Source organism: Petaurus breviceps, unplaced genomic scaffold (genome assembly GCF_028583685.1).
Source record: "Petaurus breviceps papuanus isolate PSGF00001 unplaced genomic scaffold, PetGlider_PUasm1.0 37, whole genome shotgun sequence".
NCBI lineage: Eukaryota > Metazoa > Chordata > Mammalia > Diprotodontia > Petauridae > Petaurus > Petaurus breviceps.
In genome coordinates this window covers 42,828,822-42,847,438 of record NW_027186296.1, presented here as the reverse complement: position 1 = coordinate 42,847,438, position 18,617 = coordinate 42,828,822, and the positions used below count along the sequence as shown (strand labels likewise).

The 18,617-nt window shown below is 32.9% G+C and overlaps 1 protein-coding gene across 4 annotated transcripts in view; it reads right to left on the bottom strand.

Annotated features, from left to right (window-relative positions):
* VPS13C (vacuolar protein sorting 13 homolog C) overlaps nucleotides 1–18,617 on the bottom strand; it is a 203,366-nt gene that overhangs the window by 172,046 nt on the left and 12,703 nt on the right. For 2 of the 4 annotated variants that reach the window (XM_069098385.1, XM_069098386.1), the window contains exons 2-8: nucleotides 17,253–17,296; nucleotides 14,912–14,954; nucleotides 13,179–13,274; nucleotides 12,614–12,715; nucleotides 4,083–4,145; nucleotides 1,923–1,988; nucleotides 1,525–1,634 (exon numbers count right to left, since the gene is read on the bottom strand). In XM_069098385.1, the coding sequence (XP_068954486.1) occupies nucleotides 1,525–1,634; nucleotides 1,923–1,988; nucleotides 4,083–4,145; nucleotides 12,614–12,715; nucleotides 13,179–13,274; nucleotides 14,912–14,954; nucleotides 17,253–17,296 (524 nt within the window). The remainder of the gene's footprint in view (nucleotides 1–1,524; nucleotides 1,635–1,922; nucleotides 1,989–4,082; nucleotides 4,146–12,613; nucleotides 12,716–13,178; nucleotides 13,275–14,911; nucleotides 14,955–17,252; nucleotides 17,297–18,617) is intronic. The other 2 variants (XM_069098383.1, XM_069098384.1) reach the window with 1 other exon arrangement.

The window sequence follows — 18,617 nt, the reverse complement described above, 5'->3', positions numbered from 1 at the left end:
GTGTGTGTGTGTGTGTGTGTGTGTGTGTGTGTGTGTGTGTGTGTGTGCATGTGTTAAGTCTCTGAGGCCGGAACCGAACTCGGGTTCTCCTGACTCCAGGGCCAGCACTTTACTCACTGTGCCACCTAGCTGCCCCCCCCCCCATACCAAGGTATTATTTTACCTAGAAAGTGAATAGTTATGTGTTTAAGTTCAAACTCTGGTTCTACACCTCAATTTCATTTACATACAAAAAGTACAGCTTAGATGGCTCAGTAAACACATTGCTGGGTTTAGAGTAAGGAAAACCTTAGTCTAAATTCACTCTCAAAAACTACCTGTGAGACCCTACGTAAGTCACTTAACCTTTGTCCTGTGTGGTTTCCTCGGCTGGAAAATTGGGGTTATAATAGCGTCTATCTTGCAAGTTGTTGTAAAGATTAAATGAGATAACATTTGCAAAGTAATTAACATGGTCCTGACGAATAGTAGATAGTTAATAAATTTTCTTCATTTCTTCTTTTCTTTCTTACTTCCTTCTTTCCTTCCTTCAAAGAATCTGGAGAATGTTAAACTGTGTTCTCTAATGTGTCATTTGTAATATAAAATTCATTTCAAAGGTAATTTGGACAAATATTATAAATATATGGTGGGTTTAAAAACATTACATTAAATATTTAGGAAAATTTTCATCTTCAATGAGACATTTATCCATATTTCACAAACTCTGTCAAAAGTTAAGAAAAATTCAACCATGAGGCATATCAGGAAAAAATATGTGAAAAAATGCATAAAAAAAAACAATTACTGAATTCACTAAAATAAACCAATAAAATACCTAAATTTATTTGTGTCATACCAGTCAGTCCATTTATGTAGTTTAATTTCTGAAGATGCTTTAGTGTGGCTGTCTGAACTAACTATGGTATGTAAACATAGGTATAAGGTGTCACAAGACCTAGGTTCTATTCACGTCTGCAAATAATTGACTGTGAGACTTCTTTGTGCCACCTATAAAATTATAAGAATAGATGAAGGGATCTCTTATAGTTTCTTTCAGGTAATAAATTATGTAAGTCTAGCTTTTGATCTTTTATGTAAATGAAAGACAGAAGTAACAGAATCAAGAAGAGCAGAATAAAAGAATAATTACACGTTTAACCTTAGGGTGCAGCATACAATATCTTGTACCAAATCTACCCACATAATCACACTTTTGCTTAGTCAAAATTAATGATAAAAGATGCATTCTCTAAGTACTCACCAAATGATAAGAGGATAGAAGACATATCTGATACAAGGTATCAGAGAAAAAAGCCAATCTGGGATTAAAATTTGGTCAAATACAATCCAGTAAAAATTTGCCACATGTAACACATATACAGATAAATTAAGAGTTGACTACATAAAGAAAACCGACAGCTTTTATTTTAATGTTCACATCCTGGTAACCTTACTTTAAAAAATATATATATATTAACTTGTAGGATCAAAGAATTCACTGACTTTAAAACTATTATCAAAAGCACAGCAAACTGAACTTACATCATCTTCATACTTAATATGAATATCTGTGATTTTCACTTGTACATTTTTTATGACCTGAGTCGCCAGCTTTTCCAAAAATGTATCCTTTTTTTCTTTCTTTGGCTTATCTATGAGAAAACAGAAAAACACTAACTTAAGTTAAATAGATGATATTTGGATTTAATATACCAGATATACAATGACAGTAAAAGTCAATACATTTTGAAGAGAAAATTTTTATACCACTGGTAGTTTTTATCTTCTGCTTTTTGTTATATATTTAAGAAGCATTATCAACCCCAAATTTGACATTATTTTTAAACTGACATAACATTTTAGTGAATGCCTTCAAAGAAATAAACTACATAACCATGTATCTGAAACAGTACATATTATAAAAAGCTACATGTACCTACCTTTTGAGCGATCAAGACCTTTAAAAGGTTTCTTAAAATATTTTTTGTGCTTTTTACGTTTACGTCCTTCTCAATGGGAGCATTTTTGTGAGAAAAGGATAGAATTCAAGTTAGACTATTAGATAGAAAAGAAAAACAAAAGGAAAAGACAGATTTCTTCTTGATGGCAAACCTCTCTATCCTTACTTTATCGCTTTCAAAAGAGATTTCTACTATTCCATGTACAAATAAAAGTTCTGAAACCAAGCTACTACCAATCTTATAATCTCTTTGAATCTAGAAACAAAAGAAGCAGGCATATTTACCTGAAATTACCTTTAAAAATATTCCTCCAGCTTTTTACAACTTCATTTTTAACTTAAACAAGTTAGAAATACTTTGAAAATCTAACACATTAGTGATTCGATGAAGAACCTTTGGGGAAAAGTGCTGATATATTTTTGCTGCAGGGGGCCACAGAGGCATAATAAGAAAATTAAATTTCTCATCATTTCCTAAGAATATAATGTTAACAGTATTATTTCTGATTACACTGTTCACTAGCATTAACTCCTTACTAACTTCAGAAGAGAAAGAAGCATCTAAAGAGCATAAAAAACAACACAAAATTAAGTCCTTAAAGAAACTATAAATTAAAATTTATTATATAATAATATATTGGTCCCAAATTTCTTTAATATTAAAGCTTAGATTCATAGTTGAGCAACATAAAGGAATAACTCAGCTAGCAGTACTTTTGGTTTAAAATCATTACCTTAGCTTTGCCTTGTTATATGTGGCATAGTTTTTCTTATCTTTTAAAAGCAAGACATCAAATCATTAAAACTAAATTATTGAATAAAACATTTTAAATGTTTGGTAATACAGCTAGACTTTTTTGCCCATAGTAGTGGTTTCTGCCTGCCTCCTTCATATTCTTGCACCTGTTGACTAAGTAAAAGAATTGGCAGGATATATGAAGGGGACATATAAGAGTATATGTAAATCTAAAATCAAATTTATGATTCATCTGCACCTTTGATGGTGCCATAAAATTATCATGCAAGATGAATTATTTCTTAAACCTAACCAAATATTCAAGTGTATCACCTTCAGCAAAATTATCGTATTATTTCACAATCAATAATAGTAACCCCAGTCTAAAATTTTCAACATAAGAAAGCTTATTTTTAAAAAGAGACCAAAAAAAAAGTGGAATTTCAATTAATTAGGTTTTGCTTTGCATTAGCTCACTTAGGTCACAATGTATTAACAACACTTATCAAATGCTATTTATTAGTATTAATAGGTATTAAAATGTTATCATGGAATTAACTAGATCCAAAGCTTAGCAAAATCTGGCAAGATTACCTATCACTGGTGGAGGCTAGACACGCTCACAGCTTGTCAAATTTTGTAGGTAAACACTGAACTGTAGATTCTCATGCTATTGAGTCTATATTATAAATAGTAGCTATGCAATCTAGAGTCACTATTGAGGATCAATCATGTTTTGTTCTCCACCCCCCCCCCAAAAAAAACACATTTGATAGGAAGAAACATTAGTACTAACTCTATGGCACAGAGCAAGTTTCTTCAATATTCTGACAAGTGCTATAGAAATTGTTTAATCTATCACAAAGAAACCAAATGTTGACCATTTTTAGCTAGGTCACTAGTTTCAACTATATCATTTTAATATGAAGAAAAACTTTTCCTTGTTATTTAAACTTAGAGATATACCTTACTTTAAATATTTATTTCTGACTACATAAACTAGATCTTAATACAGTCATCTGTAGTTTACAATATACCCAGGGAGTTTATTATATAAAGGAATACTTTAGCAAAGGAAATCCTTCAGCAAAGGAAATCATCATCCTTCAATGGGCTTTTTGTGGAAAACCGAATTTTCACATGTGGTATTAAAATGACTTAAAAATATAATACTACCTGTAAAATACAACAAAAGCCATAAACCAAAATTCTAAAACTCTAAGTTACTTGAGTAACACTGGAGCAGCAGCACAGACTCCCAAATCAGTGAAATTATAAATTACATTATCACACTACTCAAAAGTGCAACTCCACAAAAATGGACTTTAACCCCAAAACACAAGCATGAAAAAGTGCTTATTTTTGCAATTAGAGAAAGTAATATAATTAATCATGCATACCCACCAGGCTTGACGTCCTTGTAAACAAAGTTCTCCAAGCCATATATGAACTCCCCTGAGTGTACGCCTGCGTCCCCATGATAGCAATAACCAAAATGCAAGGTATTTATAATAAGATTGTTGAAGAAAGTTACCTTTCATTCAATACACAACATATACTTAAACATGATTCACTGAATCAAGTATCATTTAACAAGACAACTGAGATGAGATTATACTGAACTAATCTATTTCCAAGTAAACAGGTTAACAGTATAATCTCAGTTCCCAGTGTTTCTAAAAATAAAAAAAAAACCATTTCTGTAGTTCTATTTTTATCACTTAAATACAAGATAGTAATGGAAATGAAAATTTAAAGATCTTCCCTGCCCCTAGGCTAAAGTGCACCTGGAGCCTGGGGTGGGAGGCTTGTTTTTCAGTAGATACTTTTTGATTGGCCAGTGGGTCCAGAAGGTTGTTACATTCTCTGAGCCAGGAGAAGGCTATATAAGCCCTGATGTGTAGCTTTATTTTGGGGCTCACTTTAAGTGTTCTGTGATTTGATCAGATGAGACTCTGGGAAGCCCCAGCTTTGAAAAACCCAGATGTTGATTTGGTATGGATGTAATGGTTGGACAGTTTGGAAAAATGTCTACTTGATCTGTTTCTCTGTCTTGATAATTCTGTCTGTATACTCTGAAGTTCGGGGTGCTGACCTTTTTCCCCTGAACGAGGTAAACAATACATATTAGACTGATTAAAGTAAGCTTGTTAACCCATTTTGAGTTGCTTTCCTTAATCAAAGCAGAACCAAGAACCTGTGTTGGCAGCCACCCTGAGGACGCTTGGGGTGCTTGCTGCTACAAAGATGAATAAATTTAATTTCATCAATTTAGGAGTTAACATATTCTTTAGAATGTATAATTTGTAAAATCCAAAGAACAACATATCAACTATGGCTAATGTTTTACTGATTTCATAAGCAATGGTCAAATATCCCTAAACAAAATCTGTGTATACTTATATCCCATATATATATATATATATATATATATATATATATATACACACACACACACTTACATTCCTTTCTGCATGGTGAGAGATGAAAAACTTGTAAGGCACAGATATAGTTTTGATTCTACTATACAGGAATTTTAGATAATTTAAGTATCCAAAAAGAACAAACATTTCTTGAAAGGGAAAGGATTCTATCACTTGGCACATGGAAGATTTGAAAAACCAAGCAAAATGATTAAGCTACAAAGATTTTTTAATAATATTATACAAATTATATTGACCAAATTTGGCCGAGGAAAAGAGATGAGAAAATGCAATTCCCTTCCCTCTTTTTAGAGGTGGGAGGCTATGGTTGTGGGATACTGCATACGTTCTCAGACGTGACTGATGTGTGGGTTGGTTTTACTGAACTGTTTTTTTCTTTCTCTTTTAAAATTTTTGTCATTAGGGATGTTCATTTCTCTGCCTCGAGGACAAGAAAGTAGATATTTTCTGGAATAAAGGTGATATAAAATATATAAATAAAAATATGATTAAAAAAAGAATTGGAAAAATAAAATTAAAAAAAAGAATTGCACTATTCTTTCCTTCTCCTAAACCTACACATCGTCATTTTCAGTCGTCCCTCTTAGTGGAAGACTTCAAACCATACTTTACTGAGAGGCCATTCACCATGAATTCACTCTTTTCCCCTTTATTCCATATCTCAAAGACCCTTGCCATCACCCATTCTCTACTCTTTCTCTTCAGTTTCTAATGAAGAAGGGGCCCTGTTCCTCTATATAAAAACCATTTCAAAACAATCATTAAAAAGATAGTTGGTAAAAGAGAAATAGTGACAATAAAGGGCTATCAGGGCTTTATCAATAAGAGATCATCTTGATTCCTTTTTTGACAGGATTACTAAACAATATGGATACAGTTTGCCTAAATTTTAGTGAAGTTTTTGATAAGGAATCTAACACAATTAGTGTGGACATGGATTAAACAATAATACAATTAGATGGACTCTAAACTGGTTAGAGATGGCTGGACTCAAAGAAAAGAATTCATTAACAACATGGCAAGAGGTCACAAGTGGAATGTTTCAGGGAGCTGTGCTTGGTCCCATGCTATTTAACAGTTTTATCAATGACTTAGATAAAGGCAGAGATAGTAGGGTAATCTAATTTGCAGATTACAGAAACATAGGAGGAAGAGGTAACCATAGAATCAGCCAAGTGATCAAAAAATTTAATGCAATATGGGGCTGAATAAAGACGGACTTACCTTCCAGGAACAGGGAGGCATTAGTCTCACTGTGCTCTAACCTCATTGCACCTAACCAAGAGTAATGTGTTCAATTTTGGGTGCCAGGGCTTAAAGAACACTGATAAGGTAGAGAGAATACTCTCTGATTACAGAGGGCAACCAAGATGGTAAAAGGCTTTGAGTCAAAGTCATATATGGATCATTTAAAGAAACTACGTATGTTAAGCCATGGCTTGCAAGATAGGTATTATCCTCTCTCTGTCTCACCCACCCCCTTCCCTATCCTCACCTACCTTCCTTCCTTACTGTCCATATCCAAACTACTGTTAGGTCCTGTCAATTAAACCCTCGTATCTCTCATATATTACTCTTTCTCTTATCTGACACTGTCACCATACTGGTGGCAGGCCCTCAAAACCTCATGCCTAAACTTTTGCCACAACTTTCTAGGTGAACTCCCTACCTCAAGTCTCTCCCCACTCAAATCCATCCTCCATTCAACTATCAAAATGATCTTCCAAAAGCTCAGGTCTGGTCAAGTCACACACAGTCCCAATCCAATCAACTCTAATGGCTCCTTACTAACTCCAGGATCAAACATAAAATCTTCTGTTTGGCTTTTAAAGCCTTTCATAACTTGGCCCCTTCCTATGTTTCCAGTCTTCTTAGCCCGTACTTCCCCCTTCACATACTCTGTGACCACAAAATACTCTTATCTCCTGACTGAACATTTTCACTGACAATCCCTCCATGCCTAGAATGCTCTCTCATCTCTGTCTCCTGGGTTCCTTAGCTTCCTTTTGGTCTCAATTAAAACCCCACCTTCTGTAAGAAGCCTTTGCCAATATCCCTTGATGCCAGTTCCCGACCTCTGATATCATCTCCAATTTATCCTTTACATAGCTTGCTTTTACGTAGTGGTTTGCATATGGTCTCCCCCATTATGCTGTGAGTTTCATGAGGGAAGGGGCTATTTCTGTCTTTCTTTTTACCCCAGTGTTTAGCACAGAGCCTGGCACAGCGCCTGGCACACTGCAAGTACTTAATGGGTGGAAAATGCAAAGAGGAAAATTTAGGCCAAAAAAACTTTCTAACAATCAGAACTATCCAAAAGTGGAATGAGCTACCTTGATGGTGGTAATGGGTTTCTTTATTTTATGTTAATGCAGAAACTGGATGACTACTTGTCAAATATGTTTTACAGGAGATTTTTTTCATGTATTGGATGGACAAGGAAGGTACTAAAGTCTCTTTCAGCTCTCAAACTCTGTGATATTAAATAAAAAGGTACTGTGCTGTATGAACTATGGGGAAAATTATTATAAATTAGAAATGGTCCTTACCTGCAGGGGGCTTTTGAGTAGTTCTTTCCAAAACTCTATAATCACTAAATCTAAATTTTCGATCTGGTGAATGGAAAAGATTAAAATTCCAAATTCCTTTGTTCATATTTTTGTAACCACTTGAATAAAAGTAATTTTATTTCCAATTTACTGGTGAAATAATTGTCCTTAAATTTCGGGGAATGTTTACATATTAACTATTGTTATCAATAAGGTGCTATTGAGCACACATAAAAATATACAATTCAACAAACCTACTAAACAAAGTTTTAAATACGGTTATATAAAAAGGAACACGAGCAGTAAGTAGATAAATTTTAATTTGGCTAATTCTCTCCTAGTTCTGTCTACAATATTTCAAAATATTCACACGTAATCCTACAATGTAGTTTTAGAATTCATGTAATAAAGCAGATGGTACCAAAGTAGAACTTATTTTCCAAAAAGAACAATGTTATAACTGAGAAAAGTACAGCTGAGAATCCAGGAATCCTAACTTCTACCCCGATATTCTTCCCAGCCTGTCTCAGGTTCAAGACAAGGTGCTCTAAGAAAGGTATGAAAACTTCATTTCCTTCCTCTCTTTCCCCAAAGTATGAACATTATTTTGCATATTAAAAATTAGGTTATTACAAGGCGGCTAGGTGGCACAGTGAATAGAGCACCGGCCCTGGAGTCAGGAGGACCTGAGTTCAAATCCAGCCTCAGACACTTGACACACTTACTAGCCGTGTGACTTTGGGCAAGTAACTTAATCCCAATTGTCCTCCAAAACGCAAAAAAAAAAAAATTTAGTTTATTTCAAGTTGAAAGCATGGCAGCAGGAGCATAATTAAATTAGTTCTATACATAAAGAAGTTGTTGGAACCAAAAGTATGTTCATTTATACTTTGAAAGGAGGTGGAGGTCACAGCAGAAGGGAGGAAAGACATGGCTAAGATAGAAATTGGTTTTGCTTGACTACATATACTTGTACTGCCTTGTTTTTCTTGCTTTCTCAGTGGGAAGGGAGATAGAAGGGACAGAATTCAGAACTGAAAATAAAATTAAAAAATGAAAAAGAATGGTCAATTAAGTTGGTGAAAAAAATACAAATTCATGCACTCATCTCATTTTTATAAAGGACTTTTTGGTGGACTTCTGGGAGCCAAGATGGAAGAATAAGAAGTAAGTCACTCTCACCCTCCCTTATTGACCTCTGAAAGCCCAGAAACTATCACCCCAGGAAAAACTCTGGAACAGCTGAGCCAGCAGAAAAATGGGGTGCAAAACAGAGGACTTCTGAATCTTCCTGACAAAAAGACCAGAGCTCAACAGAAAATTTGACCTTCAAATTTTCTGCATCTAATAAGATAACTGTATGATTTCTGTTAATTTTGGTTTAAATATGCTGAATTATGCTGATAGTTTTCTTTCCTAATATTGAACCAGCCCTACATTTCTGGTACAAATCCCATCTGGTTATAGTATACTATCCCACTGATAAACTGCTGTAATCTCTTTACAAGAGAGGCATAAAAAGGTAAACAGGAAAGAAAAAGCATGTTATTAATAAGGGCAAACTGTTTACATCCCTATAAAGAAAGATGACACTTGTAACTCTTGAGAACTGTTATCATTATTATGACATATAAAAAAGCAATACATAGACAAAAGGTGTGGGTATAAGTTGACTTTGATGTAATAATAAAAAAAAATCTAACTAAGCACTGAAAAGGGATTATACTGGGAGAAGAGGAAAGGAGGATGTAGACAAGGGTAAATTACATCACCTGAAAAGATTAAAAAACCATTACAGTAGAGGGAAAGAAGAGAGGGAGACGAGCATTGTTTAAACCTTATTCTCATCAGATTTGGCTCAAAGAGGGAATAACTTAATCAGTTAGGTATAGAAATATAACTTACCCTAAAGGAAGTAGGAGGGGAAAGGGGAAAGAAAAGGGAGGAGACTGAAAACTAAAAATACATTAATTATTAAAAAAAAGAAAAAACAATAAAGGACTTTTTTTCATTCATATACCTCAAGTAGTAAGAATAAAGTAAGCTTTACTTTCTAAGTTTAGTTAATACTACCCCAGAAACAAAATTTTCCTTCAGTTTTATAATACAGATACACCTTTTCAAATTATACAAAATGACTATCATCCTAAATGTTTAAGTCACTCATTTTTCATGTTTTCTCTCTCAAACTTAAAGGCATCAGAAGACTTAACTGTAGGAGCTGTAGCATATAAGAGCCTTAATTCCAAAAAAGTCCTTAAGCATATATAAAAAGTAGAATAAGTGCTTTAAGAGTGCTAACTAAAATGTCATTTCCCAAGATAAGAGAATTACCATGCATCTCTTTACAAAACAATAGAAATGCTTAATATTTTTCCTTAAAAATCTCCACAAATGATAACCTCCAACCATTTATCACTTTCAGGGTATGAGGTATATTTTTGAAGGGGAGAAAGGAATAAAAGGAACTTTCAGGTATAATATTAATATACTATAACTATAGGAAAAATATATTTGATTTGTTACTGATATATAAAAAGGACAGAATTCCAAAGTTTTCCAAGTTATTCTTCCTTCTACTGATTTAGAGAATGTTAAAACTGAAAGGGGCCTCAGAAGAAATGTTTTAACATTTTCCATTACGGAATGCTTTGGCAACCTGGTAAAGCCTATGGAACTCATCTAAGATTAATGTCTTTAAATGCATAAAGAAAAATACACAGTATTACAAAGAAAACCAATTACATTGAAATATATTTATCAGTTTTTTAAAATGATTAATACCAGGTTAAGAACCCCTGATTTAAAAAATGTGGAAATTAAGGTGACACAAGTAGCAAACAGCAGTCAGGCCACAAATCCTTCCCAGACATATTAATACTAGTGTTCTTTCCATAACATCAAATTAGAATACTTTAGAAAATGTACTGAAAGATAGAAGTTAATTCTAATGAAGCAAAAGTAAGTCATTTAGGAAGAATGTGCAGGAACAGGCAGATTCGCTTGTCAAAAAAAAAAGAATTTAAAAGTATTATTTATTGTACTTGAGAAATAAGTGAGAACATATAAAAGTAACATATAAACATATAAAAAGTAAGTTATCTTTACAGACAGAAAAAAATCAAAGTCGCAAGGAAAAAATTCAATTTTTTTTTCAAAAAAATTTAAGAGTAATAAAGTTTAGCGTTTTCTTGCCTTTGAAGAAAACCTGTATTTAAATATTTTAATAAAAATAGCATTTTCACAGCACTTTAAATCTTACAAAGCACTTTATATGTGATCTTATTTGATCTTCACAACAACCATGTAAAGTAGGTTCTATCATGACCTTCCTTTTGAGGAAACTGTAGCTAAAAGCAATTCAGTGTCCCAGGGTTAAACAGCTAAGTAACCATTAAGCAGGATATAAATTCAGGTTTTCCTGACTTAAAAGTTCAGCCCTCTTTCAACTGGGCAATATGGCTCCCTTGCCTCCTCATGTTATAAAGAGAAAATACTTGGTACCATAAGTGCTAACACCAAGAATAACAAGTCGCATTTTTTTTTCTGCTTTTTGGAGGGCAACTGGGGTTAAGTGACTTGCCCAAGGTCACATAGCTAGTATTTGTGTTAAGTGTCTGAGATCACATTTGAACTCAGGTCCTCCTGACTCCAGGGTCTATTCACTGAGCCACCTAGCCACCCCTGACAAGTCACATTTCTTTTTTTTTTTTTTTTTAAGCAATCGGGGTTAAGTAACTTGCTCAAGGTTACATGGCTAGTTATTTCTGGGTGTGGTGCTAAGTGTTTGAGCCCAGGATTCGATCTCCAGGTCGACCCAACACTGGAGCCGGTACTCTTACTCGCTGAGCCACCTGGCCGCCCCTAAGCAATTGGGGTTAAGTAACTTGCTCAAGGTTACACGGCCAGGTGTTTCTGGGTGGGTGCTAAGTGTCCGAGCCCGGGATTCGATCTCCAGGTCTTCTCAACACTGGAGCCAGTGCTCTTACTTGCTGTGCTACCTGGCCGCCCCAACAAGTCACATTTCTATAATGCTTTGAAGGTCTACACATATTTTCCTCATGAGTAGGAAATCCTTAATGAACAAGTATATTCAGTCTCGTGGCAGATTTCTCCCACTTCATTAATTATGTATTTTATGCCTAAATTAGAAAAAAAAAATCACACTAACAAAAAAAATACACTTTTATTCAATTCTGGACAACCAACTCCAGATCAAAATGTATGGGAACTACATTAGCATTCTATAATTAAGAAGTCTTATTCTTAATATAGAATAATACAGAAATACAGAAAAATGATGCCACATATTAGTAATTGCCACATAGTACCAGCCTAAGTTTGACTTGAAAATGGAAACAGAAAGAAAAAAGTTTTTACTCTATTACCAGTCCTAGCTGCCTCCTTTCTGTAAATAAAATTTTCTTCTCACTCCCTTATCATTTTTCCCCAAAGTAAAGGAAAATATTTACCACATACAGAATTTTTCTAGATTAGAAAGAAATAATTCATGGAAAGGCAATGAAAAACCAAAAACTGAAAAACACATGGTTTAAGAACATCCAGAACAATGACAAAGGGAAAGTCAGTTTGCAATAAAATAACAGCGCTGCCTTAATATTACTCGCTTTCTCTTAGAATGATGTTATTATGGCAAAAAATTTAATTTCGTTGTTTTCAGGAATTTAGGTGACTATCAAAGAAGCCCTAGCTATCCTTTTATGTAAAACAAAAAGGCTTTCAAGAATACAATGAGTTCTGAAAAGGCTATTGAAAGTACATTTTAGCATACCCAAAAAATTCAAGCTGTTATAATATCCATTTTTTAATGTCATTCTCAAACGAAACCTATCATGACTTCTTGATGTAAAAGATCGAGGAGAAAAATGGCCTTTTTCCAGGAAATTTGAGTTTATCAAAAGGGACAGATTACCACAAATACCTTTCTCAGCAGCTTTTTGTAAGGCTTCTTCAATTCTTGATAGATCTCTCTGTTTAATTTCCTGAAGATATTTTTCTTCTTTGCCAGCATCATATTTAATACCTAAAGATATAAGATTTATCTTAACATCACATTTATAGCACAGTTAAATGATAACACTTCTAGGAAAGAAACAAATTTATTATGCATGCAAATTTTTAAAGACAAATTTCTAAAATAAATATTGAAAGGAAACAAATAAGAAAAACTATTACTTTTAATTAGAAATGTACATAGAAGCACTAAATAAAACTGTACACAAACTGAAAGTCTTTTTTCCACAAAATTAAGTTAAACCGATTTATATTATCTTGATAGAAAATCTTAATAAAATACATTTACTAGCAGAGAATAATTATAATAAATAATTTAACAGTTTTTCCTGGTAAAATGTAAAAATATCTCATATTTGTAATTAGTTCCTTTGTATGATCTTCTCTTTTGCTATTTGTTGGTTCTTCTATAGAACTAACTGTTTCTAATTCACTGTGATATAAATCAACAGTTAAATAATAAAATAACATACTAGCTCCAGGGACAACAAGTAGGTACAATCCTTCTAATGTTGCAACAACTGCTTCCCCGTACAAATTCTTCCAAGGAATCTTCAAAGTAAGTTTACCTAAAGAAAAATAAATTGAACCTTAAAATTTTTAACTATTGAAAAGATACACATCTCTAAATCTTCACTGGAGAAAACAGATCCTCTCTTTTTGCTGACAATGCTGCCCTCAATATGGCAAACATCTCCAAAACCCATTAACTCCAATAAATAAAGCAAGTATCAGTCTCACTAAGAGTCAGAGTACAAGAAGGACAAGGATTCACTACAACACAGGGAAAAAAAAAGAAATCTCTAATCAGAAGCAGTGTGGCTATCAAAGTCAAACAGACAATTTCCTGGAAAAAGGCTGAGATAGGACCATTATTAAAGGCACGCGGACACAGTTAGAAGCCACAAGGAAACTATCAATGGCTTATTTTACGCATTTTAACATTATTCTGAGAAAAGATGTAAAAGCTTAATGTCTACAAAAAAAGGGCAAAATCCTTGTTCTAGAGAGAATAAAAAATTAAGGCAATTGGGACCACTTTGAAGAATTCTACACTAAGAAATCAACCTATCTTTATAAGACAAAAGAGTTACACATATTTAGTAGTTGATATGAAAATGATCTGAAGGTCTTAGTAGACTGGAAATGCAACACAAGTCCAAAGTACATAACGGCAGTAAAAGAAAACTAATGAGATCTTGGGCTATACTGAGAGGTACAATGTTAAGAACAAGGGAGGTGATGACATCACCATATATGGAAGGTTACATCAATTCTACATCCCTAACGTTAGGGGAAAAAAGCTGCAGAGAATTCAAAGGAGATTAACCATAACGGTGAAGCTCCTAAATATCATGTCATATGAAGACTACAGAGGATTTTCAATCTGGATAATAAAAATTTTAGGAGGGGACATGATAAGGGTCCTTCAAGTACTTGAAGATCTTTATGAAAAGGTTTGTTCTGCTTGATTCCTGAGGAATATACAGACAGAAAAGAAAAAGTCCCTGCCCTCAAGGAATAAATTCCATTGGAAACTGAAGAGGAGGTTCTTTTTCAGGTTCAAGTTGGACTAGAAAGCCTTTGAGGTCTCTTCCAAGTCTTTATGATTCTGTGAACCTTAGGTTAAGCATACTATTGGGATATTCCTTCAAAGCAGATTTCAACTTATTTATGAATTATCAAAGGATAATAGTTTTACAAGGAAAAAGAATGCCAACTTACCAAAATTATTCTTCTATATGAAACTGCTACATAATAAAACAGAGGTAAGAAAAGCTGAACAATTTCTTTAAAAAAATAGAAAATAAGGAAGAAAGGCTATATTTAAATCTGTAGCAGCTTAAATTAGATTCAAATTCTATTTTTTTTTCATTAAGAAAAGTAAAAAAGTATATCTCCTGAAAATGTAGGATCAAATAAGAAAATGAAACTGTTAAGAAGGCAGGTTACTGTGGTACAGCTATATCACAATAAAAGTTTCAAACTGTTTATTTTCTCTCACTTTGTAGAATATTGTTCCTTACTCTATTCCACCAATATATTTCCAAAAAAAATAAAATATGCTGTTTTCTCAAATAATAATTAGAATTTTCCTAGGACCCTTCAGAATTATGTTCAAAATTTTTAAAAGAATGGAGTACAGAACTAGAGAAATGTATTTAACAAGTCTGAGAACAGTTCAAGTGAACTTTGAAAATCTTACCTATTTGCCCAGCTTTTACTTTAAATGGAACATCCAATTCACTCTTAAGAAGGGAAAAAAATAAAATCAATCTTATTTACAAAACAAAATTTCAAAAGTTTAAAAATCACTTAAGTCAACAACAAAAAAGACAAGAGTATGTGAAAATTTAGAACCAAAATATTTAGGTTTTATCCATTACAAGAGATATTTTTATAGATAGTAAAAATAGAAGTTATTAAAGATAAGGACAGAATTATTAAAAACTGATTAAGATAGGGACTAGACCTATGGTTTCATTGATATAGGGAATTCCCAGCTAAGAAAACTCCCTGTACCAATGTAGGCTGACACCTTCTCCACAAGTTGTAGTTTTGGAGAGGTAACTAGAGCACTGAGAGATTAAGTTACTTGCCCAGGGTCACACAGACAGTATGAATAAGAGATGTAGCAACTATGTAGTGTAGTTTTTCATACACAGTATTAAAATCAGAGAAAATTTTGGAACTGGAAGCAATATTAGATATTTTATTCTTACTCTTAACTAAAATGCTGATTAGAAAGTAGTAAAATAATTCTTTAAAAGGATCAAGTTCTAAAAGACTTTGCAACATTAAAAATGTATTGGTGACTGTCCATTTGATTTATTAACTAAAATGAAAAACTATTACAAGTTCACTACTCTTGGAAAACTGTACCAATTATGAAAAGGAAATTCATTTAATTTTAATGGAACAGATAGCCACTACTTCTTTGCAATGTACTCTGTGACAGGAAGAAATATCTTTGTATAAATAAGCTGAAATAATGACTCAACAAATCTGGAAAGAAATAGTAGATTCCAAATACTGTTCATAAACTAAGTCTTAATTCAGATAATCTAGTGACTAATACTGGTCAAACATAATCTTGAATTTATCTAGTATCCAAAATACCAGAAAATTCAAAAAACCAGGATATTTCAACATAATTAACATGGGAAATGATGCTCAGAATCATCACCTTAGAGGCTGTAAAATAATGAAATGCCACATGAATAAAAAATTATATAATACAAGTATAGTTTTGTTGTGAAGCATACTTTATTATATTCTTGTACTTTCACAGCTATGCTAACAGTAGATTCAAATATTCAACCAGTCAGAACATTACATTGCTTAACTACTCTAAATAACTGAGAATTTACTCAAAAATTCTAAGAACATTTTAAGAGAAGAAAAGATTTCATTTTAGGCAATAAAATGATCTTAGTTCAGAAGAGAGCATTTTATCAGAAGAAAAGAATCTATGAATCTTTATCACTAACAAGTATACATACAAACATAGCCCCAAATACATTAGTATTTATATTGTGTATTCTGTGCACACATCCTTACCTAAGAAAAACCTCTACATAAATTCAAGGACTTTCATGCCATACAGGGCAGAAAGTATATAGCCAAAAAGCCAATCTTATTTTAAATATATGGAGCAAAATCAATTTTCAGTCCAACACTTATCCAAATAATTAATTCTCAATTAGTATAAGTGAGATTAACCTAGTTTTACCTGAAATATACCAAAAAAAAATTTTTTTGGCTTGAGGGAACCAAGTTCTACTACTAGAATTGTTAGTACCCATGAATGACTTAGTCTTCTTTCTTATTTATCTTTTCACTGTTAACCAAACTGGAACAGAAAGAAGTACTCTCTTACCTCTATGACATATAAGAAAAACCCCAGGTCAATCCTAAAATTTTCTTATAACACATTTAAATATCTGGCATTTACTTAGTGCTTTGAAGTCTGCAAAAAGATTTACATATATTATCTCACCTACCTGCTTTACACAAAAATGTCTAACTGTGAAAGTAGACACTATAATTACAATAATCCCCATTTTAGATGAGGAAAATTAAACTCAGAGGCTAACTGGCTTGCCCTTAGTCACAAAGCTAGTAAGAACTGGAGGCAGCATTTGAATCTAGGTCCTCCTGAGTCTAAGTTCAGAATGTTATCCATTATACCAGCAGTATCAAGCTCAATTAGAAATGGGGGCTGATATTCTGTGCATAAGAATCCCTGTAGGCTGCATACTGACTTTGTTTTAAAATGTAATATGCTTTATTGTATTATTACTTATTTTGTTAACTATTTCCCAATTGCATTTTAATTTGGTTTGGGTCACACTGGGGAGTGTTGTGAATCAAGTGTCTGACACCTCCACACTACACCAACCACACTACTGTTTTAAAGACATGGAAGATGGAACTTGCATTCATTTTGTTTGGTTAGGCATCTGGCAACCAAGTTATTTTTAAGATCTAGAAAGTTATTTTTAGGAATTTAACTAAGAGGCATTGGCTCATTCAAAAATACTTACCAGAGCATTTTCTTTTATTTGCAGGTTATCTAAGGCCACATTACCTAAAAAAAAAAAAAATAGAAAAGTGAGAGAGAAAATATCATAAAGTTAGCATACCTGTAAATTTTAAAATCCATCACTAATATTAAGAAGTCGTGATGGTGTCAAAGTATGGAATGGACAGAACTCAGAACAGGAGAAATTCTAAACTACTTAAGTTGTTTGATACTAAGGGAAAATTTGGGCTCTCCTTCACCAGAAAGTCAGAACCCAAGAAATCTAAATGGTTTAGGCACAATTATACAATAACAACATTAAAAGAAATAAAGAAAAGGGGGGCGAAAACTAATACGGACCCAAGAGAATAAAAGGAAAGGGTTCTTAAACTGAGGGTTAGTAATTTTTTTTAATTTTGATAACTGTGTTGTAATATGATTGCACTCCTTTGTAATCTTATATATTTTATTTTATATTTTTAAAAGCATTATTCTGAAAAGGTATCCCTAGGCTTCACGAAACTACCAAGGGATCTGTGACATTAAAAAATTTAATTAAAAAATTAAGTCCAAGGCCTTCATCAAAGGACACCTATTCATTTGCACTTTCAGCTTATACAACAAAACACTACTTGTTAATATAAATTATCACTTTTTTTCCCCTAAAATTACATCTTTCATGTTCAAGACTATCTACATCTTATTTTTAGTACTCCAAAATCTGCTAAACCACACCAAATTATAATTCACTTTTATTCAGATGTTATTAAAATATGCTAGCATTTGAGATGTTTTTCCCTAATTTAAAATACTGATGTTATTATACCTATTTTTAAAGTCTCTTTGGAAAATTATAATTGGCACCAATCTTTGTTTCCATATGGACTAGTCACAAATATCTTTAGATTAAGTTCTGGTATCAGCTTAGACAAATGTAAAGTCATTCAGTTCCCACTAAATCCAATTATAACACCCATCAATAAGGTAGTGTCCACTACCTTAAGGTGGCAAAGGAAATCAGAAATTTGGCGTTCTAAATTAGAGGATATCTAAATCAATTACAAATGATGAAAACCATGTTTCAAATTATTCATTCTGGTTTAAAAGGCTTGTAGGAGTGCCTTCTGAAATGTATATTCTTATTAGCAACTTAATTTGGTTCTTTAGTCAGTAGCCACTTAAATTATACCAAAAATTATCAAATTGTGTGTTTTCTTATGAATCTCTGCTCCTCTAACAGAACAGTAATAGACCTAAAGTGGGAATGCACTAAAGGCAACTATAATGTCAATGTGACTACATTTTTTTCTTAGACAAAATATAGAATCAATCTACCTGACCTAAAAACAAAAGGAACAAAAGATATGTCTTTTGCCTATCCATAATC